This window comes from Procambarus clarkii, chromosome 14, assembly GCF_040958095.1.
Source record: "Procambarus clarkii isolate CNS0578487 chromosome 14, FALCON_Pclarkii_2.0, whole genome shotgun sequence".
Taxonomy (NCBI): Eukaryota; Metazoa; Arthropoda; class Malacostraca; order Decapoda; family Cambaridae; genus Procambarus; species Procambarus clarkii.
The window spans coordinates 36,395,941-36,422,958 of record NC_091163.1 but is presented as its reverse complement, the minus strand read 5'-3'; the positions used below and the strand labels follow the sequence as shown (position 1 = coordinate 36,422,958).

General features: G+C 40.8%; 1 protein-coding gene across 4 annotated transcripts in view; it reads right to left on the bottom strand.

The window, feature by feature from the left end:
• Positions 1-27,018, bottom strand: part of LOC123770354 (LIM domain-containing protein jub) — a 232,854-nt gene that overhangs the window by 25,163 nt on the left and 180,673 nt on the right. The window contains exon 5 of one of the 4 annotated variants that reach the window (XM_045762183.2): positions 786-837. The exons of 1 other annotated variant lie outside the window; for it this stretch is intronic. In XM_045762183.2, the coding sequence (XP_045618139.2) occupies positions 786-837 (52 nt within the window). Of the gene's footprint in view, positions 1-785; positions 838-16,702; positions 19,958-26,196; positions 26,612-27,018 lie in introns of those variants that run through there. 2 more of the 4 variants (XM_045762192.2, XM_069324475.1) reach the window with 2 other exon arrangements.

Sequence of the window (27,018 nt, the reverse complement as noted above, 5' to 3'; positions counted from 1 at the left end):
ATATTATAAATAAGCACTCACATACATTATTTCAAGGCTCCGAATACCACACAATCCTGGTTTCCCAAAATACAGAAGGTATATTGAGAAAAGATTTAAGCAGGAGAAAAATGGCTTGAAATAAGGACATGCAACAGTTTTAGAAAGGTCTACAGATGAACTAAGAGAGAGAATGGCTACAATACATTTTAATTCTATGCCATGTAAATACAAACAAGCAAGGAGTATATTGTGAACCAAAACCTAAAGGGCAGTTTCCGGAGATCCACTTTCCCGCAATCAACGCATTTTACACTCTTGCATTAAGAGGCGTGTGACATCAAATAATCATCTTTTTTTATCCTGTCAGGCAAATCTGGGTAAACAATGTTGAATCAACGATGCATCATTATTCATTAAACGTTACTTAACCCCTGCACTGCGCACCTGTTTTTGGGATAAATTTCATAGTGCAATTGTTAAGGACATATTTTTGTTGTTTTTATAAATGTTCAGGTAAAGTTAATGTCAAAATATTTCCAAACTCAACTATTTTCATTTCAAAACACAAAGAGTGATGAAAACATTAAAAACATTAAAATATACCCTACTTAAAAAAAAAAAATAACTCTCGGAACGATTTTTGTTGCTGGCGCAGTTAAGGGATTAAGCATGTTTTGTCCGCCATGATGTAAAGCACCAGCTATGCAAGTTTTGACTTCATAAATGCAGATGATTCGGGAAAGTGGATATCAAGACTGCGGTGGCAACTGCACCCTAGGCCAGCCAAAGCTTCTCCCGCCTACCTCGACTGGGGTTATGCTCTTTCCACAAGCTGCACACTTTGGGGCAAACATTCTGAAATAGGAAGCAATATACGTAAGTCAGCAGTGCCAGCGGCAGCAATTAACACCCTTCACAAACTAATTTACTGGGAGGCATATTGCATCAGGACAAATACAGCATAGGTCACCAATCTGTTCATTCTCCGCCTTATTTCAAAGTGCCGTTTATAAACTATAATTATGCGTAGAGAGATAAAATGCACATTAAAGGCAACTTATACAAGTATAGTATGACAATTGGTCACTACCTATCATACATTGTTGGTAACATTAGCAGTCATTAATTGTTTTATGCAGAATTTCTTAATGTTAATTTAGTCACCATAAACCATTCCATGTTCAGGTTTTCAAAACTTTAAAATTATAATGTTCAAGAAAATCATAACCCATTTAATGTCAAATTTAATGAAACTTCTAAAAAAACATTGTAGAAAGTAAGTTCCATAAAAATTAACATCAAAGTCACCTCTTGTCACAACATACTGTACACACAATTGATCAAAATAACCAAGTTTCCCCTGAGTGTGAGCAGCCCCTATGAGTTCAACATGCACAAACATGATTCAAAGCTTAGACAAATTTCCAGTCTCCTCAAAATCCAATAAGTATTGTATACGATTCTTACTCAATATTTTCAACACAAATACTAGCAAAGACTAAATAAATTCTTTGCATAATATTGAACTTTCAAACTGCACATTTTTGTACATCGACATTTTGTTTTCAGAACATCTCGCTGTCATTAGATCAAAGAAAACGCTCACAGTGTTAGACGAGTAGGAGAAATTTATTAAATTCTGAAGCACGATTACCACACAGGTGATCATTTTATGAAAGTAAAATGAGGCAATCCAAACATACATTTTGGATCAGGAAAATGACAGCGAGCGTACAGTACCATCAATAACATTGATAGGTTACGACATCAAAACCCACATGTTGCAATTGCAGATAATATACAATAAAATCATTACTAAGTGGAGGCAGCATAGATATGCACTATGCAATGATAATATGAAGACTGTATTTACTGGTACATAAGAGGCACCTCTGCCTATGATGGTGCCCCTTATATAATTATATAATTAACACTTATATTAATTTTATGAAATAAAATATAATTTCAGTGTTTCCTTTAATCTTTCTAGAAACGTTTTATGTTTAGATTTTAAAACAATGATTCTTAATGATAGCACAGTCGTGAAATAACACAAGACATATTGCATTCTAAGGTTGGCAAATATGCAATTTTCTTAACAAATGAGGATTCACCATTTAGATAAATGCTAAAATAGTTATCTAGTTAAGCCCTTAACCTGGTAATTTTTATGTTACACAATATAGTAATATGCAGCAGTGGACCTAAATTATGCAAACAAGAAAGATCAGCTCATTCTAAATCAAAATATTAGTTGTGGTTTAAACACTGGGAATTCCATTTTCTGTCCAGTATGCTCTGTATGCTGCTCTTTGGGAGGACCGGAGCTAATGCCGAAGATTAACGAGCAGATAAAGCTTCACGATAAACGTGCAGATAAAGCGTGTCGTCGGGTTTAGTTCCTTCAGTCTGTCTTCATACCTTATCCCTTGCAGCTCTGGAACGAGTGTCATTGTTTAAAAAAAAAGGTGCAGAAGTTTGCAGAGTGGTAGACTGTTGGAACAAGTAAGTGAGAAGGTGGTGGAAGCCAAAACCGTCAGTAGTTTTAGAGCGTTATACGACAGAGTGCTGGGAAGATGGGGGACACCACGAGCGTAACTCTCCTCCTGTAACTACACCTAGGTAATTTCACGAGACATAATACTACAGATCACTAGTTAGGATCTGCCAAGGTTAAATTTGGCTAACATCCCACAAAACGCTGTAAGGAACGTTTAAATCTTCTACAGGTCTTACTAATACACAAACAACACTGGAGACTATTGCATGTAATTCAGCCCAGAATTAGACAGAAAAGTGCATTATGTAATCTCGAGAGATTTTCCAGGTACAGTACTGTACAATTTGGCATGAGAGACCTAAAGCTATGTCATAGCAAACTATCAAACAACTCATTCAACAAGGGAAATGCACTGAAAGTAGTATGGAATCTATATGGAATAATTCCATACTTTAGTATGGAACATTTTAGCCATATGGAAGCCAATTTCAGTCACAACTTAAGGGCCAGATGCAGACAAGAATTTAAAAATCAGGATAGCTCAATTATAATGCACTAAGTACAATAATGCTTGTAGATGGAGCATAAAGAGCGAAACCTCACTTCCCCGTAGTCATTGATAGGTAAGCACTCACTATCCACCTACCATAAGGTGGCAGCTACGACACTGGAGATCTTTGCTCGACACTGGGGCAAACGCCTCCCAACACTTCACCTGAATCCAAGGAAGTTGGGTTACACCCAAAAGGCTCCAGGGGTTCAATTCTTATGGTAGGACACAAGCATTTCAGCAAAGTTTCCTTTCACCTTATGCCTTTGTTCACCTAGCAACAAATAGGTACCTGGGAGCTTGACAAATATCGTGGGTTGTGTCTGTGAAAGGTCAGCAGTTGGCCTACCGGGAGCATACCTGGAGAGGGGTTCTGGGAGTGCTTCTACTTTCTTCCTTCCTACTAAAGCACCAGAAGTAAGTGCTTATACTTCTACATATCTACTGTAGTGTATATAAGTGCCCACATATCCACTACAGCCTGGATGGTCCCACACTTCTTGCAAAAACTTATCCAAGTCCCTCTTGAAGACATTGATAATTGGAGGATATTAATAATCTTTCTTAACAGGACTGATACCTGGTTGGTACCTGGTTGATGGGGTTCTGCGAGTTCTTCTACTCCCCAAGCCCGGCCCGAAGCCAGGCTTGACTTGCCAGAGTTTGGTTCACCAGGCTGTTGCTTGGAGCGTCCCGCAGGCCCACATACCCACCACAGCCCGGTAAAGGACAAAGCCCTGATTAGGACTCAGATAATCTGAACAGGCTTCCTGCCCCCTGAGAATAGGAAACAAATTCCTCAACCTGCCAAATATACCAAATTTATTTGTTGTTGTTGCTAGTAACCAATTCAGATGAGAATGTATCAACATGGTTTATAATAACTTTGGTGTTAGTTGCAGGTGTGATCAATTACACTGTTCATGTCAGAGAGAACTACTTTTGTGTTGCCAAATGGATCAAATCCACTACTACAAAATTCTCAATATAACAAAGAGGGTTAAATTTTAGACTTTATTGATCATGGAGAACTTTATACAATATTAGCAATCAAAAGCTGATATAAGCAACTAAAAGCAAAGAAGAGGAGTGAGTATGGTAGCTCCTTAATAATTATTCTCAGTTGCCAAGTTAAGCAATCATTAAGTTTCACATTGATCACGATGCAGTGGTAATCACATGAGAGCGACGCGAGAGTGAGACCAGCGACGTGAGAGTGAGACCAGCAACGTAAGAGTGAGACCAGCGACGTGAGAGTTAGTGGTCATGGTGAAGAACAGTGGGGTTAAGGGGGGAAAGGGAACTTATAAGGGAAAGCATCAAGCCATCATGATTATATAGCACTTGCAAGGGGGGGTCAGGATAAGGATATGGTGGTTGAGGGGGAGAGAATTATCAATGGTGTCAAGTGGTGAAAATAAGGTTCAATTAGCCACTAAATTTGATGACAATAGTGGTGACTGTGGCAGAAACATTGGTGGAGATCATACAATGCACATATCACCAACCATGGTGAGGCCTGGTCGACGGCCGGGCCGCGGGGTCGCTAAGCCCCGAAATCACCTCAAAGTAACCAAGGTAACCAAGGTAGATGGCTTGTTTTATGGCAGGGCTAGTCCTCCACGAGGTCATTACCCTCTGGCCGGCCCGCTAAGCATTACTTATTTCTGTCTTAAGTTGTGGAAGAGTATTTATGACCAGATGTTGGCTTTAGTAAGATTATGTCCAGTGTTTGACAACAATTCTGCACTGTTAAATTTGTTAAAATCTTATTTGGTTTGTAACTCCGCATTGTGTTAGATAATGTTCCAGTGGTCTGTCGGGTATTTCTCCACAAGGATGACATTTCTTCTCTTATTCTGGAAATTGTAAGCATATTTCCCATGCACATGTGGGGTATCCGAGCCTGATACCTAAGTGTAAGTGCGCTTCTGTTTTTTTTTGTGCCATTTCATGAAAATAACTGGTCCATAGTCAAATTCTTGTACCAGCTAGCAGATATTTATGTTGCAGTTGCTGTGTTGTGCTCACTGTATATCTTCTGCACTTTACATTAATTATTTTCTTAATTTGCGCTAGACTCTGTGGTAAGTAAATGTCTACATTTCCTCTCTAAGTTACAAGTTTTGCAGCTTCATCTGCAATATTATCCACTAGTACTTATTCCTACATGACTTGGCACCCAGTTGATATGTCTTCAACGACCCTGGTGTTTCAATATTTGCATTGATGCTGTAACATTTGTGGTCAGATGGATGTCACATAAATGTTCTTGTTGCAAGGTTTCGATGACAGTTCTAGAATCTGTATAACACCATGTCAGTCTTCAGCAAGAGCATATTCCAAAGTATTTTGAATGGGTAGCATTACATAGCATTTATGTAAAGCTGAGCATCCATTTGTCTCTCTTTTCAACGATAGAATTTCCCGCCTTAACAACAGCTCCAGATTCTTCTTCTTTGCTGGTCTACTGATCCGTTTGTGAAGTATGTGCAGCAGTCAGACACCAAGTTTGCTTCTATATTTAATCTATTATACATCATTACATTACATTACATGTTACTTTTCAAAATGCTAGTGCTCTCTAGAGTGGAGTACTGCTGCACAATGACAGCCCCTTTCAAAGCTGGATAAATTGACCTGGAGAGCGTGCAGAGATCCTTTACTGCTAGAATCCACTCAGTAAAACATCTAAACTATAAACTACTGGGACTGACTAAAGAGCCTAAATCTGTATTCCCATGAGTGTAGGCGAGAGAGATGCATAAAAATCTATACTGTACATGGGAAAACAACAGAGGGGCTGGTCCCAAACCTGCACACAGAAATAACGCCACATGAGACCAGAAGACATGGCAGGATGTGCAGAATACCCCCGTTGAAAAGCAGAGGTGCAACGGGTACTGAGAGAGAACTCTATCAACATCAGAGGCCCGAGACTGTTCAACACGCTTCCACTACACATAAGGGGCATAACTGGCCGACCCCTCACAGTGTTCAAGAGAGAACTTGACAAACACCTCCAAAGGATACCTGATCAACCAGGCTGTGACTCATACATCAGGTTGCGAGCAGCCGTATTCAACAGCCTGGTTGATCAGTCCAGCAACTAGGAGGCCTGACCGACGACCAGGCTGTAGGGACACTAAGCCCCAGAAGCATCTCAAGGTAACCTCAGGGTAGGGGTGGGTGTATGTGAATTTTTTTTCCTTTAAGAGCCATAATCTTTTAAGTCCACTGGAAACAATTCTCAAGGGGATTTTTTAATGAGGTCTACATGTATATCGTTAACACCTATCTGGGTAATTGTATTTGTAATCTCAATTGCATTGATAGTGTTTATTGCACAGTGGGTCCATCTGTTGGTATTGGAAGCTCTTCTGTCCCAAGTTAATGCTCCACTGATTATATCTTGAAGTGAACAGTTTCTTGATCTAGTCAATATCCTGGTCAGCATGCATGCAGCAAGCCCTTTTATCCTTATTTCAAGCAATGTTAGTCTTAAGCTTAGTATTTTAGTCCACCTGGGAGCCACCATCATAATACGCCTAGCATCATTGTGAACAACCTTAACCTTTGCCAGTGGTTTGTATTAATACATTCCTAACAATTTTGTGTCCTTCTCCTACACACAGCCCTGTTAATGCTCTCATTATATTAAGAGCAGAGGTGCCATAGGCACAATCAGAGAACACTGTATAAACATCAGAGGTCCACGATTGTTCAACATCCTCCCAGCGAGCATAAGAAATATTGCCGGAACAACCGTGGACTTCTTCAAGAGAAAACTAGATCATTTTCTTCAAGAAGTGCCGGATCAACCGGCTGTGGTGGATGTGGGCCTGCGGGGCGCTCCAAGCAACAGCCTGGTGGACCAAACTCTCACAAGTCAGGCCAGGCTTGAGGAGTCGAAGAACTCCCAGAAATCCATCAAGCAGGTATATTCAATCAAGATTTTGCATTCTCCTTCAGATATTGAGTTTGCTTGTTGAATGTCAATTTAGAATCTACCCACACTCCAAGATATTGAATATTGTGTAACCCACTGAAGGTTAAGTATATATATATACAGTGGTACCTCGGAATGCGATTGTCCCTGTATGCGAGGTTTTCGGAAGGCGAGGTGTATTTACTCCAAAAATTTGTCTCAGAAGGCGAGGGTTACTTCGGGAGGCGAGTTTGGACGCGAGTTTGTTGATACGCGTACAGCCGACCTAGCGCGTTCGTCGCCCCTCCGCCCCGCCGCCCCTCAGTTTATTATTGTCTGGCGCTCAGTGACTACCCCCACATCAATTCTTCTCGCGGATTTTCAGTGTTTTGTTGGATTTTTGGTGATTTGTCTATACAATTTGTTATTATATATCTCACCATGGGTCCCAAGAAAGCCAGTGGTAAGGATAAAGGCCAGAAAGCTCCTGTGAGGATGACAATAGAGGAGAAACAAGAGATCATTCGGAAGCATGAGAACGGTACACGTGTTGTTGAACTTTGTAGGCAGTACAACAAAGCCACATCAACAATATGCACTATACTTAAGAAGAAAAATAAGATTATGGGTGCTAAAGTGGCAAAAGGAGTAAGAACATTAACGGCACAAAGACCACAAATACTTGAAGAAGTGGAAAAGTTGTTATTAATTTGGATACACGACAAGGAGTTGAGGGGTGATAGTGTTTCGGAGGCCATTATTTGTGAGAAAGCCAGGGTGTTGCACGAAGACCTTCTAAAGAATACCCCTGCAACGAGTGATGCAGATAAGAAAGAGTTTAAGGCAAGCAGGGGCTGGTTTGAAAAATTTAGAAAGAGAAGTGGTATCCATAGTGCTACAAGGCATGGGGTTATGTGATGTGATTATGGAAGGGGACTCCCCTTCCAAACAGTAACTCCTCTCCTCCTCCCCCCTCCTCACCATCTTCCATACGCCTACAGCACTCGACAGCAAGGTAAGTAATAACTGGAACACAGTTTTGTAGGTTTATTTAGATGAATTAGGTAAATTAGGTATAAAAATTTAGTTTGATGTGGGGTTTTTGGGGTAGTCAGGAACGGATTAATTCATTTCCCTTTATTTCTTATGGGGAAATTAACTTCGGAATGCGAGTTTTCGGAAGGCGAGGCGTCTCCAGGAACGGATTAAACTCTTATTCTGAGGTATGCCTGTATACATCAAGACTCATCTGCAGTCTTGAATGCATAGGGGGCCTGTCTGCAGTGCTGCCAAAGAGCCTCAATACCTTAGATTTCTATACAGATATTTTATACCTAAAATGCTACATTCAGAATGTTACTTTATTTAGTGCCTTATTCTCAAGTGAAGGACCTGTGATGACATACTGCATCATCGGGGTTGCTAAGCAGTTTAACCCCTTCTGCAACTGTCAGGGTAACAAGATTTTCTATAAGGATTTTATGGAGACAAGGGCTCAGGCCTTCTCCTTGTGGAGTCCCATTCTCATGCAATTGGTAGTCTGACACTTGGTCTTGCAGCTTTACTCTGGCATACCCGTGACTGAAGTAATCTGAATCCAGCAGTCATCCAATACCTTTTTTGATTAACGTGTAAAAGTCCTAGGGAAGACAGCAAATTTGAATGCTTTTTCTTAATCAAGGAAAATCACTGGCTGGCAATAACAACAGTTGGCAGTACCTACTCCTCTAGTAAAGCCAAATATGTGCTTATGTAAGTCCCAAGTCTTCCACAGTAGCTTAAGACCATCCTTTCTGCAGTTTTATTAATGCAGTTAATGAAATAGGTCTGTAACTGCCAGGTTCTTTCGGCTTTGGAATCTGGATCATGTCCACTTTCTTCCAAACAGTTGGTAGTGTACCTAGTTGCCAAGTTGCATTGATAAGGTCCAATATCCCTTGTTCTCCAGCAGGACCTGCACGTGCAATCATCGAGTATCTAATTTCATCAGCACATGGTGCAGTGTCCTTACTGTTTTGGCTCTAATTAGTTCTTGCTTGGTAAATGGGCCATCACATTCGTTATTTGTAGCTATCCTCTCATGTATGGCTGTTACCCACTCATGTTTGAGTGGGTGACACTCACCAACCCTTCTGATCAATGGAGGACATTGATATACTGCTGCTCTTTCTGCAAATTGGACAAAGTCTCTCAGCCTCCGGCAAAGTTCGAGTACAAGTCTGTGGTCGAGCTTGACTACTTGATATAATTTTAATGTCCCCCATATTTGCAAAGACTGCTGGATTACCTGGTGAGGGGTCCCAGGAATTCCTATACTTTCCAAGCCCAGCCTAAAGCCAGGTTCAAATTGCGATAGCTTGGTCCAACAGGTTGTTGCTTGGAGCTGCCTGCAGGCCCACTTGGCCACTACAAACCAGTTAGTACTGTACTTCTTACAGAAACTTATCTAATTGCTTCTTGAAGAAGTCCATTTTCGTTCTGGCAATATTTCTTATTCTTGCTGGGAGAGTACTGAACAGCCAATTAGAGTTTGGCACCACTCAAACCATCTTGCCTCCTTCACCTCTCTAGTAACTCGTCTTGCTTCAGTTATCACTGATCTTAGTTCTTCCTTTTGCTGTGGAGTTTCCCTCAAAATGTTTTCTAAAGAGGTTGACTCTGGTTTTGCTCTTTACCTTCTTCATTGTCAAACCAATAATTCTTGAATTTTTTTGCTTGGTGGGATGTTAAAAATCCTCAGGTGGTGTGTATGTAGCATACATTTTTTTTTAGTTCCCTTGGCATATAATCCAGTTGGCATTTTTTTTTAAATACTCCCTTGGTTGTACAGGTGGTGTAGATGGTGTAGATCATTCTAGGCTTAATGTTGTGATAATTGAATAGTGGTCACTCGTTATCACTGGGTCTACCTCCTACTTTGTCTGATGTTCAAGTGCAGCTGTGATTTATGTAAGATCAATGAAACCTTCTTGAATGTGTAATTACCTAAGTGTAGTTACAGGACGAGAGCTACGTTCGTGGTGTCCCGTCTTCCCTGTACTCTGTTGTATAACGCTTTGAAACTACTGAAAGTTTTGGCCTCCTCCATCTTCTCACTTGGTTTGTTCCAGCCATCTACCAAACTGTTTGCAAAACAAAACTTTCTAATATCTTTTCGACACCTTTCTTTTTCCAGCTTGAATCTGTGTCCTCTTGTTCTTGAAGTTACATGAGGAAGGAACCGAGAAATATTCTTCCATATACTTATTCGCAAATTAGTTTTCAGTTAGTGTTTACCAACAATAACACTATTGGAAGCTGTTAAAAATGTAGAGATCCACTAGCCTTTAGATTCAGATCTGGTGGTGTCTATCTGTTTAAATGTTCAAAACGTAACATTCGATAAGCAGAGAATTCCTCACGAAACCTTAAAACGCCCTATTTGTGATTGTGTCTTGTAGCTTATATTTCCATTCTTCATAAAATATCACTATTTCCCACTACCTAATTGGTGACATTATTAATATCAGCTTGTAGATTTTCAATGTCTTCTACAGAAGTAATCTTCGTGCCAATTACCGTATTGTTCGCAAATGATAACATGAAGCTGTGATTTGTATTTTTGCCTGAATCTCTTATAAGAATGAGGAAAAGCAGTGGTACAAGGACTGTGTCCTGAGGTACAGAGCAGTGGTACAAGGACTGTGTCCTGAGGTACAGAGCAGTGGTACAAGGACTGTGCCCTGAGGTACAGAGCAGTGGTACAAGGACTGTGTCCTGAGGTACAGAGCAGTGGTACAAGAACTGCCCTGAGGTACAGAGCAGTGGTACAAGGACTGTGTCCTGAGGTACAGAGCAGTGGTACAAGAACTGTGCCCTGAGGTACAGAGCAGTGGTACAGGGACTGTGCCCTGAGGTACAGAGCAGTGGTACAGGGACTGTGCCCTAGGTTACAGAGCAGTGGTACAAGGCCTGTGCCCTGGGTTACAGAGCTGTAGTACAAGGACTGTGCCCTGGGTTACAGAGCAGTGGTGCAAGGACTGTGCCCTGTGTTACAGAGCAATGGTACAAGGACTGTGCCCTGAGGTACAGAGCAGTGGTACAGGGACTGTGCCCTGGGTTACAGAGCAGTGGTACAAGGACTGTGCCCTGAGGTACAGAGCAGTGGTACAAGGACTGTGCCCCGAGGTACAGAGCAGTGGTACAAGGACTGTGCCCTGAGGTACAGAGCAGTGGTGCAAGGACTGTGCCCTGAGGTACAGAGCAGTGGTACAAGGACTGTGTCCTGAGGTACAGAGCAGTGGTGCAAGGACTGTGTCCTGAGGTACAGAGCAGTGGTACAAGGACTGTGCCCTAGGTTACAGAGCAGTGGTACAAGGACTGTGCCCTGAGGTACAGAGCAGTGGTACAAGGACTGTGCCCTGGGTTACAGAGCAGTGGTACAGGGACTGTGCCCTGGGTTACAGAGCAGTGGTGCAAGGACTGTGCCCTGGGGTACAGAGCAGTGGTGCAAGGACTGTGCCCTGAGGTACAGAGCAGTGGTACAAGGACTGTGCCCTCTTGAGGTTATCTCGAGATGATTTCGGGGCTTTAGTGTCCCCGCGGCCTGGTCCTCGACCAGGCCTCCACCCCCAGGAAGCAGCCCGTGACAGCTGACTAACACCCAGGTACCTATTTTACTGCTAGGTAACAGGGGCATAGGGTGAATGAAACTCTGCCCATTGTTTCTCGCCGGCGCCTGGGATCGAACCCAGGACCACAGGATCACAAGCCCAGCGTGCTGTCCGCTCGGCCGACCGGCTCCCTAAAGGTAAAGAGGTAAAGGGGCGCCCTGAGGTAAAGAGCTTTTTACTGTACTTGGACTTAATTTTGTTTGACTGTTACTCTTTGCATTTTGTTTGACAACAAATTGAATATTCATTACTATACTCTACCTGTTATTCCTACTGATCTTAGTTTACAGGTTATCACTCCATGGTCACATTTGTCAACTCCCTTTGCAAAATTAGTGTATTCAAAATTTGCATTTTGTTTTTCTTTTAATGCTTCTGTGATTTTGTCATGGTAGTTAAGTAATTGGGAAAGGCAGTACCTTTCCACTTTAAGCCTGTGTTGACAGGAATGTGGAAGTTATTATTCACCATAAAACTGGAGATTTACTTCTGCTCACTCTTTTAAAAACTTTAATTATGTGTGATGTTAGTGTGAGTGGTCTTAGTTTTAGCCAAAGCTTTACTACCTCCCTTGTGCAGAGAAGCTATATCTGCAGATTTAAGTGCTGCTGGTATCGCCCCTGTATCCAGGCTCTATCTCCACATTACACCGAGAGCTCACGCTACTGGTACTTTACATTTCTATCTAATTATTAATGTTGTTGTTATTATTAATTATAAAATATGCAATTCCAAGAGTTGAGATCCTGATGTGAGTGCCTGGGCATGTTGTCAGTTTCCATTTCAAGGTCTGCTGTGCTCGTGTTTATATCAATTACAGTGTCAGTTTTGGACACCTTTAATAAAGAAGCTGTCTGGATGTTCAATTTTCACCTGACACTCGTAAAGCTGAGTTCATCTGGCATTGTAAAGCCAAGGTCACTGGCATTGCAAAGCCAAGGTCACTGGCATTGTAAAGCTGAGGTCACCTGGCATTGTAAAGCCGAGGTCACCTGGCATTGTAAAGCCGAGGTCACCTGGCATTGTAAAGCCGAGGTCACCTGGCATTGTTAAGCCGAGGTCACCTGGCATTGTTAAGCCGAGGTCACCTGGCATTGTTAAGCCGAGGTCACCTGGCATTGTAAAGCCGAGGTCACCTGGCATTTAAAGCCAAAGTCACCTGGCATTGTAAAGCCGAGGCAATCTATCTAACAAGAGGCAGCTCCTAGTTAGTAGTATGTATATCTAACCATTTCATTCACTTGGATCATCAGAGATTCGAACTAAGGAGTCTCGAGTACACCACCATCGTCTTGAATATCAAGAATACCTCAGTGGTGATCCAGGTTAGATTTAGGTACTTTCAAGACCCTACTTTGTTGCGGACATCGATGGCCCTGGTCGGTCGATCTTATACTTTCGAGGCACAAGTTGAAATCTCGGATGATTCAAGCAAATTAAATGTTATTACCTGCACCATCATGGGTGGCATCTTGTATCTAACAACTCCCACTTGTGTACCTATTCAACTCCTCCTTGAAAACTTTCCGATGAGTAAGCTTCTATGATATTACTTGCTAACATGTTTCACAGATCTACAACCCTATTTCCAAACCAATCATAACCTATTTCCTCTTAAAATCTACACTTTCCCAATTTCAATCTGTTATGTCATGCTCTCTCTTGGTTTGATAATTTTAAAACTCTATATCTCATTTGGTAAACCCCTTCTGTTCATGTCTACTCTTCAATCATGTTCCCTCTAACTCTGAGTTTCCTAAGAATAACATATCTATGCAAATACTCTCGAGTGAGCATTTACATTCATTAAAAATAACAATTTGGATAACTATACAATTGGGTTTGTGTGAACACCCGGGTTAGGCATCAGTGGAAGCCTGGGGATCCTCGTGGGGGTGCAGTAGCCCTCCAGGTTGTCATTCTTTTACCATGTTGTGGTACAGTTGACTAGAGCGCGTCTGGGAACACTCGGCACATAGGTTCGAACCCTCATCAATGCTCCTGTGGATTTGTTCATTTGATGTATCACGTTATTGTGATTTGTGTGTGTACTGAAGTCAGAGGTGGACGACAGAGCCAGAGTGCATAGGGGAAATTGTGTGAACACCCAGGTTAGGCTTCAGTGGAAGCCTGGGGATCCTCGTGGGGGTGCAGTAGCCCTCCAGGTTGTCATTCCTTTACCATGTTGTGGTACAGTTGACTAGAACGCGTCTGGGAACACCCAGCACATAGGTTCGAACCCTCATCAATGCTCCTGTGGATTTGTTCATTGTACTGCATATTTTCCATAATGTGTAACGAGGGCAAGACAGAGTTGAAGGATAACATTAGACTTTTCATTATTAATGCTTTAAGTATGAATTCTATAACATGCAATTACAGTAACCTTGGTAATATGTAACATTTCATTTGCCTGACTCATCGTAGATTTGAACTAGGGCCTGGAAAGTACGAGACCATCGTCCTATCAACCAGGCCTGGTCGAGGCCCAAGGTCAAATCTCTGATTATCCAACTGAATGATATGCAATTAGTACTTTTACTGTTACTACTGCTGTTATTGTTACTGCTGAACAGTGTTTTACCAATATGTAACGCCACCCAAACTGTAAACTAAATGTTTTTCAATTTACAGTACTGTACATCAAATCATGTAAGTTTTACTTACACTATTGTAGACCTGTTCTGTCCAACCAGAATTGTAACTATTTTTTACAACTTGTTACAAATAATACCCATGTCTGTATTAGAACCATTTACAACATACAGTAACCTAGGTTTTAGATCTTGACTAATCATCATTCTCTTTTCCCCAAATTGATTTAATAATTACACAATTGTTTATCTGATATCTGGTATCAATGTTTCCTTTTTATGCTTAGAGCCCTACACTTGTCAGCATGGAACTGCAACTGAAAATCATTGGCCATTCCATAACAGTTTGTTTCAGCTTGAGTTCATTTCAGCTCAAGTTCATTCAGATCATTTTGTTTGCAAGACAGGCAGAAATTGTCACTTTCATTTTCACATGTTCGGGATGGTAGAATAAGATTGATCATAACTAGGGGAAGGCAGAAAGATTATGTCATAACTATAGAACAAAAAAGAAATATACAAGATTTGGGAGTAATCATGTCGGAAGACCTTACTTTTCAAGAAAATAATAAAGAAGCTGTCACAACGGCAAGAAGAATGACAAGCTGGATAACGAGAATCTTTTAAACGAGAGATGCCATACTAACGATGATACTTTTTAAAACACTAGTGCTCTCTAGGGTGGAATATTGTTGCATAATAACAGCCCCACTCAAAGCTGGACTAATTGCTGATGTGGAGAATGTGCAAACATATTTTACTTCCCAAATCCACTCTGTAAAACATCTAAGTTATTGGAACCACTAAAAAATTTTAAATCTGTATTATTTAGACTGCATGCAAGAGAGATACATAATCATTTACACACAAAATATTTGAGGGAATGCTTCCAAATATGTATGCAGAAATAACTTGACATGAAAAATAGAGGCATGGCAGAAGGTGCAAAATAGCCCCAGTGAAGCACAAAAGAGCCATAAGTATGCTAAAAGGCAATTCTATCAATATCAAAGAGCCTGACACTCTCCCTCTAAGTGTACCGGGGGATAACCAGCCGGCCTCTCGCTGTGTTCAAGAGAGCGCTAGATATACATACATCTCCAAAGGATATCTGATCAACCAGGCTGTGAACAGCTGTGTCTGCACCTCTGCATACAACAAGGTCTGATTGTCCAGGCCTGGTTGATGGCGTGGTTGTCCAGGCTTTGTTGTAAAGACCACCAACAAGGAGGTCTGGTCAGAGACTGGGGTGCCCCCACAGGCACATTGCTCCTTGCAACCACCACAAAGTAGGAAATTATGGGAAGACAGAAAGATCGTCATAACTAGGGGTAGCTCAGGTCCTTGCAGCTAAGTGGACAGCACTTGGGGTCATAGTCCTAAGGGCCCGCATCCAATTCCCAGTCACATCAGAAACAAATGGTTTCCTTCATCTAATGGCCCTGTTTACCTAGCAGTATATAGGTACCTGGGAGTTAGACAGCTGCTATGGGCTGCATCTTGGGGATGTGTGTGTGACACACACACACACACAATTTTAGTAGATATTATAGAGGAAAAATAGATCAAGAGTTGGTAAATTAGACAAATGACAGTTAGAAAATTGGGGTCCAAGAACTAACAGCTCGATCCAGCAGTCACAAATAATAAATAATGAGAAAGATTATATCGTAATGAATGGAAACATAGAAAGTACGTCATAACTAAGAGCAAATAGGTTGTCATATTTAGGGGGAAGACATAGAACGAAAATGGAAAAATATCATTCAACAGAGAGATCAAAATAGCAAAAACAAAAATGCAGTAAAGCAGCAAGTAATACTACCGAGGGAATGCTATGTGATAAATCAAAACAGACTGTTTCATTACATATACAACGTATTTCCCACTGGGAATTGGGCATGATACAAGGGGTATGAATACACAGTATGCCAGCAGAGTAGTTGGTATCAATGGGCTGGCAAGCCTGCTTGATACCTGGTTGATGGGGTTCTGGGAGTTCTACTCCCCAAGCCCGGCCCGAGGCCAGGCTTGACTTGTGAGAGTTTGTTCCACCAGGCTGTTGCTTGGAGCGGCCCGCAGGCCCACATACTCACCACAGCCTGGCAAGCCACGTAATCCACTGGTCCTGAACAGGAATTCTGAACGAAGAGGTTGTGCTCAATTCTCATTGGGTTTGACCAGGTTTCACAAATACCAAATGCCAGTAGAAAAAATATATTTACCTTATAACCCAATGCAGACATTTCATGTATATGGGCTGCATTACTTGCTTTCAGCCACATCATTATGGCATTCTCTGCACGCCTAACTTGCAACTCTTATGGTTTATCCGAGGGACCCCTTTATGGCTTTATCCGAGGGACCCCTTTATGGCTTTCCATATAACATGGTAAACAAGAAATTTCTTTGGCAAAACAGAAGACTTTTGAGACTATTTGAATAGCTTATAAAATCAACAATGCCAAAAAAGGAGACAAATGAAGACATCGTAGCTTCCTAATGGCTACATTTTATTTCACTAGGTAGTGGTAGACGAGGTTATATGTCACCACAAGTATACAACTCTTTATAACATGCAAACAGACAACTTATTTGCTACAATAATCAACAGTGCCATAAAATACTTTACAGAGAAACTAAACTACATTTTATGTCTCTTAGATAAACATGTCTATCTTATATTTAATAAAAAATGAATAGAGAACAAAATTTGATAAACTACAATGTTAAAAAATAAATTATAATACTACTGTATATGTAAATATATATATAGTGGCACCTCGATTAACGAATATAATCCGTTCCGGCACCGAGCTCGTCATGTGAAACTCTCGTCTTGAGAAACGACAACAACTGTCGTCAGAGGCGTCCGAGAACCAGTGGGAACTAGGAAGCACCATGTGCTTTGCTCGTTAATCGAGCGAAAGCTCGTCAGTCGAGACAAATTTTCTGCGAGTGGCTCGCTTGTTACGCGAAATGCTTCTAACTGGAGTCACTCGTCACTCGAGGTTCCTGCTATATATATATACACAGTATATATTATATATTTATTTATTTATTTATTTTACACACATACACAACAATGATAAAAAACACTGATTTAAGTATGCAGAATGTATATATGTATGATGCATGCACGTATGCATGTATAGATGGATATATGTATGGGTGTAGGTATGGATGATGTATGGAAACTTTCTCAAATAAAAATACTGTAGTGCATCTAAATATATTGTAAACATTCCTCCTTGTATCTAAAGACGATGCTTTTGTGCCTCCAAGGAATCCATTGAGAAGCATCACCCAACTGATGAGTTACTGGCTCACCACACCTAACACGCACATGTACATCTCTACACACATACAAACAAATGTGTACATATCACATATACACAAACAAATGTGTACAGGTCGTGCAAGCACATACATAAACACAGGTACTTGTCATGCAGGAACAAATATAAACAAAAGTGTACACATTTACAGGCACATACATAAACAATTGTGTACATGTCATGCAAGAACAAACAAATGTGTACATGCTGTGCATGCACATACATAAACAAATGTGGACAAGTGTGCACACCATTTTACATCCCGTTTATATTTTACAGTCGAAGAATGTATTACCGTCTTACCGGAGGCATAAACAGCATTGCAAAATAAAAACGTATATAACACAATCTTTCTATGTACCTGTAAGTCAATACTGCAGTAACATGTAAGACAACCACAGTTTAGCCGAGGGTCCTACCAATAATGCCACATGTACCATAATTGCCAGTGTATACGATGCATTTATTTTACAAGGCTATTTTCTGGAAAACACTAAGTATGCTTCATCATACTAGATTGGCACTCCACGTTTACAGTGCAAGTGCCCTTCCAAGCGCATTAGATGCAGGCTAATTTTTTTTTATAAATTTTTTCTTTTGAAAAATTTACATCTTATCTGCCAGTAAATACTGTATAGTAATTATATTTTTTTATTTCCCTACTAGCATTTCTCTTCAAAGATGTATGTCGGTCTGATTTTTATTAACAACTTTTCAAACCCAAATAATTTACATCTAGGAAGCCTGTCAAAATTATTATCAAAGGGTCGAGCTTTTAACGGCACGTACAGGCGACATACATCTCGCTGCCACTATAGCAAACTGTATACATCACAATTACAAATACTAATCCATTTACACTAACAATCATGTCAATGAGAAAATCCACCAGGGCTACAAGGTGGACACGAACCTACGACCCCGGCATTGCCAGTGGATTTTCTCACAGATGCATATCACGTTAATGTGATTTCTGTGTGAAATATATCAATGTTATCATACTATAATATAAACCTAATAAATTTCCAGAAGGTATCATCAGGCGCTACATGTCTTGGCTGGAAATATGACGACTGGACGAACCTCAATGGCTCGTCTTCTTTAGTAGGAAAGCGTTTGCATAAAACTCCCTCTCGCTTTTCAAACTCCTCTTGTTCATTTCAGCTGCCTTGTTCATAATGTTCAGTTGCTACTGATTTACAACACAATATTGTGATGAACAGATGCATTTTGCCATGGTAACTTTCACAGTTCTTGGCACAAAATAATATGATCTATAAGTATGTATTTCAGAGAAGAGTTGCATGTGAGGCAGCATTGAATATGCAAATATTTCACAAACTTTTCCATATTAAGTGGAAATACAAGTATTTCATATAAACTGTTGACTTTCCCATGCCCATTGAATCAAGCCATTTCCACCGATTTCTTGCCAAGTCATGATAATCACTTCTCTTCAGCATACAGTATCCTCATATCCATCAACGGACCCATGAATGGTCCATCATTCCCTCCTGGAGATGTTGATGCTCGAGGTCTTGCTGGAGTCGTAACGAACCATTCTCCCCGGCTTGGAACAGTAGTCTACCACGGTCCCATCAATGGTCCATTTCCTTCTGGAGATGTTCATGCTCGAGGTCTTGGTGGAGTTGTAACGAACCATTCTCCCCGGCTTGGAACAGTAGTCTACCACGGTCCCATCAATGGTCCATTTCCTTCTGGAGATGTTGATGCTCGAGGTCTTGCTGGAGCTGTAACTAACCATTCTCCCCGGCTTGGAACAGCAGTCTACCACGGTCCCATCAATGGTCCATTTCCTTCTGGAGATGTTCATGCTCGAGGTCTTGGTGGAGTTGTAACGAACCATTCTCCTCGGCTTGGAACAGTAGTCTACCACGGTCCCATCAATGGTCCATTTCCTTCTGGAGATGTTCATGCTCGAGGTCTTGGTGGAGTTGTAACGAACCATTCTCCCCGGCTTGGAACAGTAGTCTACCACGGTCCCATCAATGGTCCATTTCCTTCTGGAGATGTTGATGCTCGAGGTCTTGCTGGAGCCGTAACTAACCATTCTCCCCGGCTTGGAACAGCAGTCTACCACGGTCCCATCAATGGTCCATTTCCTTCTGGAGATGTTCATGCTCGAGGTCTTGGTGGAGTTGTAACGAACCATTCTCCTCGGCTTGGAACAGTAGTCTACCACGGTCCCATCAATGGTCCATTTCCTTCTGGAGATGTTCATGCTTGAGGTCTTGCTGGAGTTGTAACGAACCATTCTCCTCGGCTTGGAACAGTAGTCTACCACGGTCCCATCAATGGTCCATCATTTCCTCCCCGTGATGTTGATGCTTGGGGTCTTGAGCTGCACTTCTTGATGACAGGTTTTCTCTGGCAGCTTGTCCTCCTGGCCTCCCTATTGAGAATTGCTGAATAACTCTGCCTATATATTACCACTGTATACATACAATGAAACCACATTTCTTTGTATTTTTATGTTAAAAACATTGTAGCTGTAAACAAGTGTTGTTGTTACATTGTGTGTTCGCTGGGAAGCACTTGTTTTTTCCAACTATCAACACAATAAATGCCAATTAGCCCAGGTGCCCAACTGCCAACTAACAGAAATAATGTTAGCCATATATCAAATGACTGAATAATGTTTGATTTTATCAGTGGTTATCAGTATATAAGGGATATGATATCACTTAGGTTTTGAGCCTAGTGTTGGGACTGGGTGGTATGTCAGCATTATTCTCGGTGGTAACTATTTTAATTAAGGCAGTTTATGTACCATTGTACCATACAATGGTGCAAGTTGTATAAACTGCCATCTGCTATATACTAGCAGGTGGCAGTTTATACAACTCGTCTGTATAATCATTGGGGAAAAGGAGGAAGGTTCCCACCACCCAAGTTTAGCTGTTAAGTGTGGCAGGTCAGTAAGGGTTGCGTGTGACCTTACCTTCACCGACAATTTTGAGAAAACCCTCTCCTCCCTCTCTAAGTCACATCAGTGAAGCCTAGAGTTCAACCAATCAGATGCATGTGTATGGTTAAAACTGCATTCTGATTGGTGCTCTGTGGGAAGGCTTTAATATGACACGAGGCATGAGTTCAGCAACTCGATTTGAGCTCCATCTCGTCATTCCTGGGAAGGGGACACTGGGAACCAGATGTGACCTCCTCCAGAGCTCAATAGTTCTGTCACTCCTTACATCACAGTAACACTAGAGTAAACTACTGTGATCTATTTAACTCTCGTGCATCAGTCGAGTAGAAGCAGTGACGGTGTGGGATCCCTTTATCAAGATGCTGATAGAAAACATGCGAGTGTGTGCGCGCGTGGGCGAGTGTGAGCCGGCTCAAGAGTAAGTACATGTAACTGTTTATTTGCACATTCTTATCACTCAAAATTTTGTGGTGCTAAGTGCAACTTAGGTGCGGTGAGGTGGTGTTTCTTGTCTAAGATCTGGTGCGGCCATTTCTAGCAAGGACCCATGCAGGGTGTATATAATTACAACACTCCAGTTTTATTGTGCATGCAAATAGTTTTCCGGGTATCGCTTTGAGCTCCAAATTGTCCCTTTGCATATAGCAGTGGTATTGAGGCAGCCATTATTGCTTTAGTTGGTCATATTACCAGTGTGTTAAGTTTGGGTTGCAATTCATCACCAGCATATCATCGTCAAGAGACAATACTGTGCATAGATTTGCCTATGACACCTCTTAAAATAAAGACAATTACAGTGGGTTACCTTCAGGTGCTTCCGGGGCTTAGCGTCCCGCGCGGCCCGGTCATCGACCAGGTCTCCTGGTTGCTGGACTGTGTTGGTACCTTGGTTTTCGTATTTAATCCATTCTCAGAAACGGCTCATAAACCGAAAATTTGCAAACCAAAACAAATTTTTCCATAAGAAATAACGTAAATTTAATTAATCCATTCCACACTCCCAAAAATATTCACTTCAAAATACATTTCATACATAATACACATTATTGTTGTACTATAGTATGTACAAGTTATAGTTTACCTTTAATGATGCCGTATGGAAGACGGTGAGGAGGGGGGGGGGGGGGGGGAAGGTGCTAGTGTTTGGAAGGGAAGTCCCCTTCCATTATAACATAAGGCAGTGATGACTTTTCTGGGATACTCTCTCCTACGTAACTACACACAGAGATCACACTAACGTGATGCATCAAATGAACAAAAAGTCGTAGCTCAGTCGATTAAGGCAGGGTCTGGGATACTCCCGGACGCAGGTTCGAATCCTTGTCACCGCCCTTGTGGATTTGTTCTCTCTCCTACGTTTTGCAGGCATAGTATTATGCCTAGAGTTAATATTAGTATTAGCTCTAGAATTACCACAGTTATCCAAGTAAGTGGGTTTACAGATCCAATGAAACATAGCTGATTTAACCCTTAAACCGCGCAAATCATATATATATGCTTTCAGTGACAAAACCGAAACCGCGCATGTCATATATATATATGATTTTGTGTCTAGCGCTATAATTTAAATGCCCCGCCTGGGATAGGGGCAGCTATAGTGCAGCCACGACCGATAGTTGCCAGATGCCACCTAGAAAAAAAATCCAGGCCAACATTCTTGGGTGTGAGAGCGTCAGTATTGAGCAAGCCACCAAGGCTGACACACACAGCACGAGCTCACAGCACCGCTGTTCAGCTAGTGACCACAGCATTGCCTACAAATGCCATAATAAATATGTTCCTGCTATTATTTAGTGATGATAGTATTACAGAAGACCCCCTGACTGTGATAAAACTGACCAGGATTCTGATAATAGCAGGATTGTGGTGATATTTAGCGCTGTGCTCCATGAAGGGAGGAGTAGTGCTGTGGGAGGGAGGGTGGTGGCGTCGTCTTCTGACTGTGGGGCCACCTTTTATTGACTGCACTCACCATACCAGCTTAGTGGTTTGCTATGGTGAACACAAATGTAGATACTTATATATAACGTGTGTATAGAGTGTAATAACAGCAATAGGAGTAGGTTGGGAGCCGCCATTTTGGGGAGGGCGGTGGCGTCGTCTACATGACTTATCATGTTGTTTACTGGTGACCACTATGGTCTTTGGCCACCATACCAGCTTATTTGTACAAGTATTGTGAATAAAAGAGGTAGATACTTATATATAATGTGTGTATATAGCGTAATAACACCACAAACAGTATTGTTGGAGGAGAAATATTAGTGCGTCTGGCCTTGAGGGCGGCCGCCACCACCCGACTGTGTGAGTAGCTATATCTTTGTGCCTTTACTCACCATACAAGCTTAGATGTACAGTTATGGTGAACAAAACATGTAAATACTTATATATAACGTCTGTGTGTATAGTGAATAAATGCAAAAACAGTATTATGGGAGGAGAATGAGGGCGAGTGAGTTATTGTTGAGGAAGGGAGTGGCAACGAGTGGCTGGCTGGTGTGTGGTGGTCACTCCTCGTTGCATTTTGACTGACAATACCAACTTAGTATTTCGTTATGGTGTACAAAACATGCAGATACTTATATATAACCTGTGTATATAGTGTAATAACAGCAAAACTATATGTTTATTTTTATGAACATAATAATTGAATCACTAATATGCACACCATAATTTTGAGTACAGCAATGGTTCACACATTTTATTATATAAATATATCACAATTCACTGTATTGAATAATATTACTGCAAAATACTAAGAAAAAATCAATCAGAGACATTGAAATAATTAGGTAATAATATATTTGTGGCAACTGCCGCCTGACAGCTCGAGCGGAGTAGACCTCATCTGGCGAAGGCTCTGTCAACACCCCTCTTTTGCCACACTTTTTTACCCTATTGCCACTAAAATATGCCACCTACGATTTTTTTGTTATTTTTTCAGTGATCAGGGAATGAAAAACACTTCTATAAGACGAAAGAACTTTTTGGAATTTTTTTTGTAGCGGTTTGAGGGTTAATGAGCCATTCGCAGTTTCTGACCACTAGGACCTGGTTGTGGCTCACTGTTTTCTTGTCTTATTAAGAATCTGTCTAAAGACACTTGTTTTCCCTACATTTTAGCATTTGTCTGAAGGAAGACATCACATTGTCATTCAAAAAGTCAATGCTACGGCCTGGTTCAGCTTTATCTGGGCGAGTTTTTTCAACAAACTTTGCAGTTCTTCCCATACTTCACACATTTTCTTAATGAGGAAGGGACTGCCTCTACTCAACTATTTTCTTTGGTTGAACCTTACCACTGACTTTCTTGGGACCCATGGCATGGTATATAATAATTACTTTCATGTTTAGAAACCAAAAAAGCTGAAAAACAAATGAAATTCTTTACAAAGAATTCAAGAGCGATCGTCACTAGGCGGGAGGCACTGGTAAACTGAAGCGTGGTCGCCCATGCCACCAGGAACCACGCGCTCGCTCAACCCATATATGTATCAACAAACTCGCAAAGTGAGAAAGTTCATAAACCGATTCAAATTTTATGAAGAAACTGAGCTCGTAACCCAAAAAATTTGTAAAGAGGGAGGTTCTGTAAGCGAAGTACCATTGTATCCCCATTTCCATTGTATATATACAGTATTTGTATTTTTATGTTCTAATTTAGTGAATTAATTTATATGTTTGGCACATGGTGTTTTAAGAAATCCTTTCTACCTCACATTGCAAACTGGCGAATCAGTTCCACAAAAGAATCTTTCCCCTATGTACTAGTCCTATCAAAAATTTTAAATTGTTATGAACCGATTACTCTGATCTCCCTGCACCACCAGAGATCAGACATGACCTATATCTGGCAAGATCTTCAAGATCCTGTGCCTGTTGCTCTAGGCATTTTACATTGTTAATTCCTGTGAGTGGCTAGCCTCGCTACACACAATGGTGGTGGCTCAACATTAAGTAAACTCACACACAGTTGTTCAAGTACTTAAGGACTGAAGTAGTCACGCTTTGCTTGTATTGTACTAAGTAGCATGAATGTATGACAGAAAAATTAGAAAAAATGGAAGACAAGCATACAGAATGACAAAAATTCAAAGAACATGAACAATTATATTAATTAAATGCGCTAAGATAATTATGAGAACTGCTTAGCCAATATGACTATATAACACTTGTAAGGGATATTAAGGATGAGGAGCCAAGATAAGAAGACAGAGTGATGGAACAGTGCCAAACACACTTGGACAATCAATGACCGAGCCCTAACCCTGCAAGAACTGTGTTCATTGCTGTACTGACCAGTACTACATAAGTGTTCACCCGTAAGGACCACCGGCAATTCAACACCAACTCTGCAAGAAGCGAGGTCGTTGCTGTACCGACCAGTACAAGTGGAATGGTGCCCAACCACTTGTACTATTTATACTTATTAAACAGTTTATGAGCGGTGAAGCACTATGGTACAGTAATAATGACACGGGTTGTGAAGTTGGCAAGCTCGTATACTATTTAATAAGTACAGAACCAACTGCCACGATTGAGGAAAGGTGTTCCAGTTTCATAAGTGGAGACGTAAATGCTTGACGAATCCTGGCCCCTGGTCATATGAAGCAGTATGGTGCTGGTGAGGCCATGCTTATTGAACTCTCATGCTATATAACAAACTTTTGAGTGTTATAATTTGTAATATTTGTAGCATCCTTGACTATGAGAAACTCTGTAGGAGCAGTGATGAGGGTTTGAACCTGCGGTGGGTGTTCCCCCTCACACACGCTTCTACTGTGTGAGCAGTGAGTTACTGCTCACACGGATTTTCTCATTGATGTAGTCACATTAGTGTGATTACTTTAAAATAAAGTATATCCTTGACTGTATTATTCCTATTCTCTCTCTCTGGGCTGAATATGAAGCCTGGGCTGGGCTTTCATGCCATGGGCATCCCAACCCCATGAAAGTGGGAAATAAAGTAATGGATGATGAACTAAAAAACAATTGCTTACAATTTCTCTTCAATTAATTGTTAATACAGTGTTTTCTTCTACTATTACAGTACTGTATATTCTCCACGTGTACACAGTACTGCACACTGTCAAAACCTTCAAACATTATAATGTAAACAAGACGAGACTGCCTCACTCTCCGGTGTCATAATCGTTAATATTGCCTTAGCTTTAGAAATGACCGATAATAACCCAGCTCACGCACAATAAATGAAAGTGACGAAGATTGGGGGTCAGCGGTGGACCTTCATTACATCGTGTCAGAACAAGAGTGGCTGCACGAGTTGGGGTATTTGTTTCAGCCTCATGTTTATCACCATCATTGCCATTGATGTCCATAACCATATTTAATTAAATGTTAAAATAACATTATGATGAATGTTGACATAGTAACGGAGAGCAGCAATTCAAGCAAATGAAAAGCTTCGTCATTAAACAAATTATTTCCTTTCTCTTTAAAGTGAAATCAATTTCTCTCACAAGCACAATTGGTGTATTTATTACAGGAGCAAATTAACTGTTTTTGTATACTGTATTTATCAATATAATGCATGTGTAATGACCAAACTAATATTGTCACTCAACACCTGACAGACCACATCAAATATGAATAAAATGATAAATAAACTGAAAATAAATCAATTCAATTAATTATCCTAAATAAATAACCTAACCTACACATATGAAATCAATGTGATGACATTTGGGTCCATTTTGGACCTTCATCACCGTCATTTGGGTTCAGATTGGACAGAAAAATGATCACTCTACATAATTTAATTTCATACATGTAGGTTGGATTATTTGATTCAGCCACATCACTGTGACTTAGTCTCTGCAATTACCTCCAAGTTTAAAATATAACAATCCAAAATCTTTTCAAGTCTTAACATATTTGGTACAAAATTTTGTACGTGAATTCAATGATCTACATTAAGATTTTCTCATCCAACTATCACTCAATACCTGCAATAAGCTCCGTTAGTTGCACCAGCAGCACATCCAACTATCACTCAATACCTGCAATAAGCTCCGTTAGTTGCACCAGCAGCACATCCAACTATCACTCAATACCTGCAATAAGCTCCGTTAGTTGCACCAGCAGCAAGTGCAAAGGCTGGAAAAACATGAAAGTTTAATTCCCAGGTTAGTTCAATGCAAAAAGGAAGCTTGGAATAAAGAAATATTAAGATAATATATCTAAGATAATGTTAGAAAGCCAAAATAAAAGAAAATATTCCAAAATAACCATCCACCACCCACCACAGAGAGAGAGATGGTCAAATGATGTCCCAAAGCAAGTGAGACGAAGAAACGCAGCAAATCCTTCCTTAACAAGCCCAATGAATGAACTCTCAAAACAAATTATCATGACTACAAGTGGTTATATCTTGCTTCATGTAAGCCAAGCCACACATGTGAAATGAAATAGAAGTGATGACGTTTGGACTTGTCCCAGACCCTCAATGAAGCTCAAACATGGACCGAAACACCGCCACTTTTATTTCACGCGTGTGAGTTGGG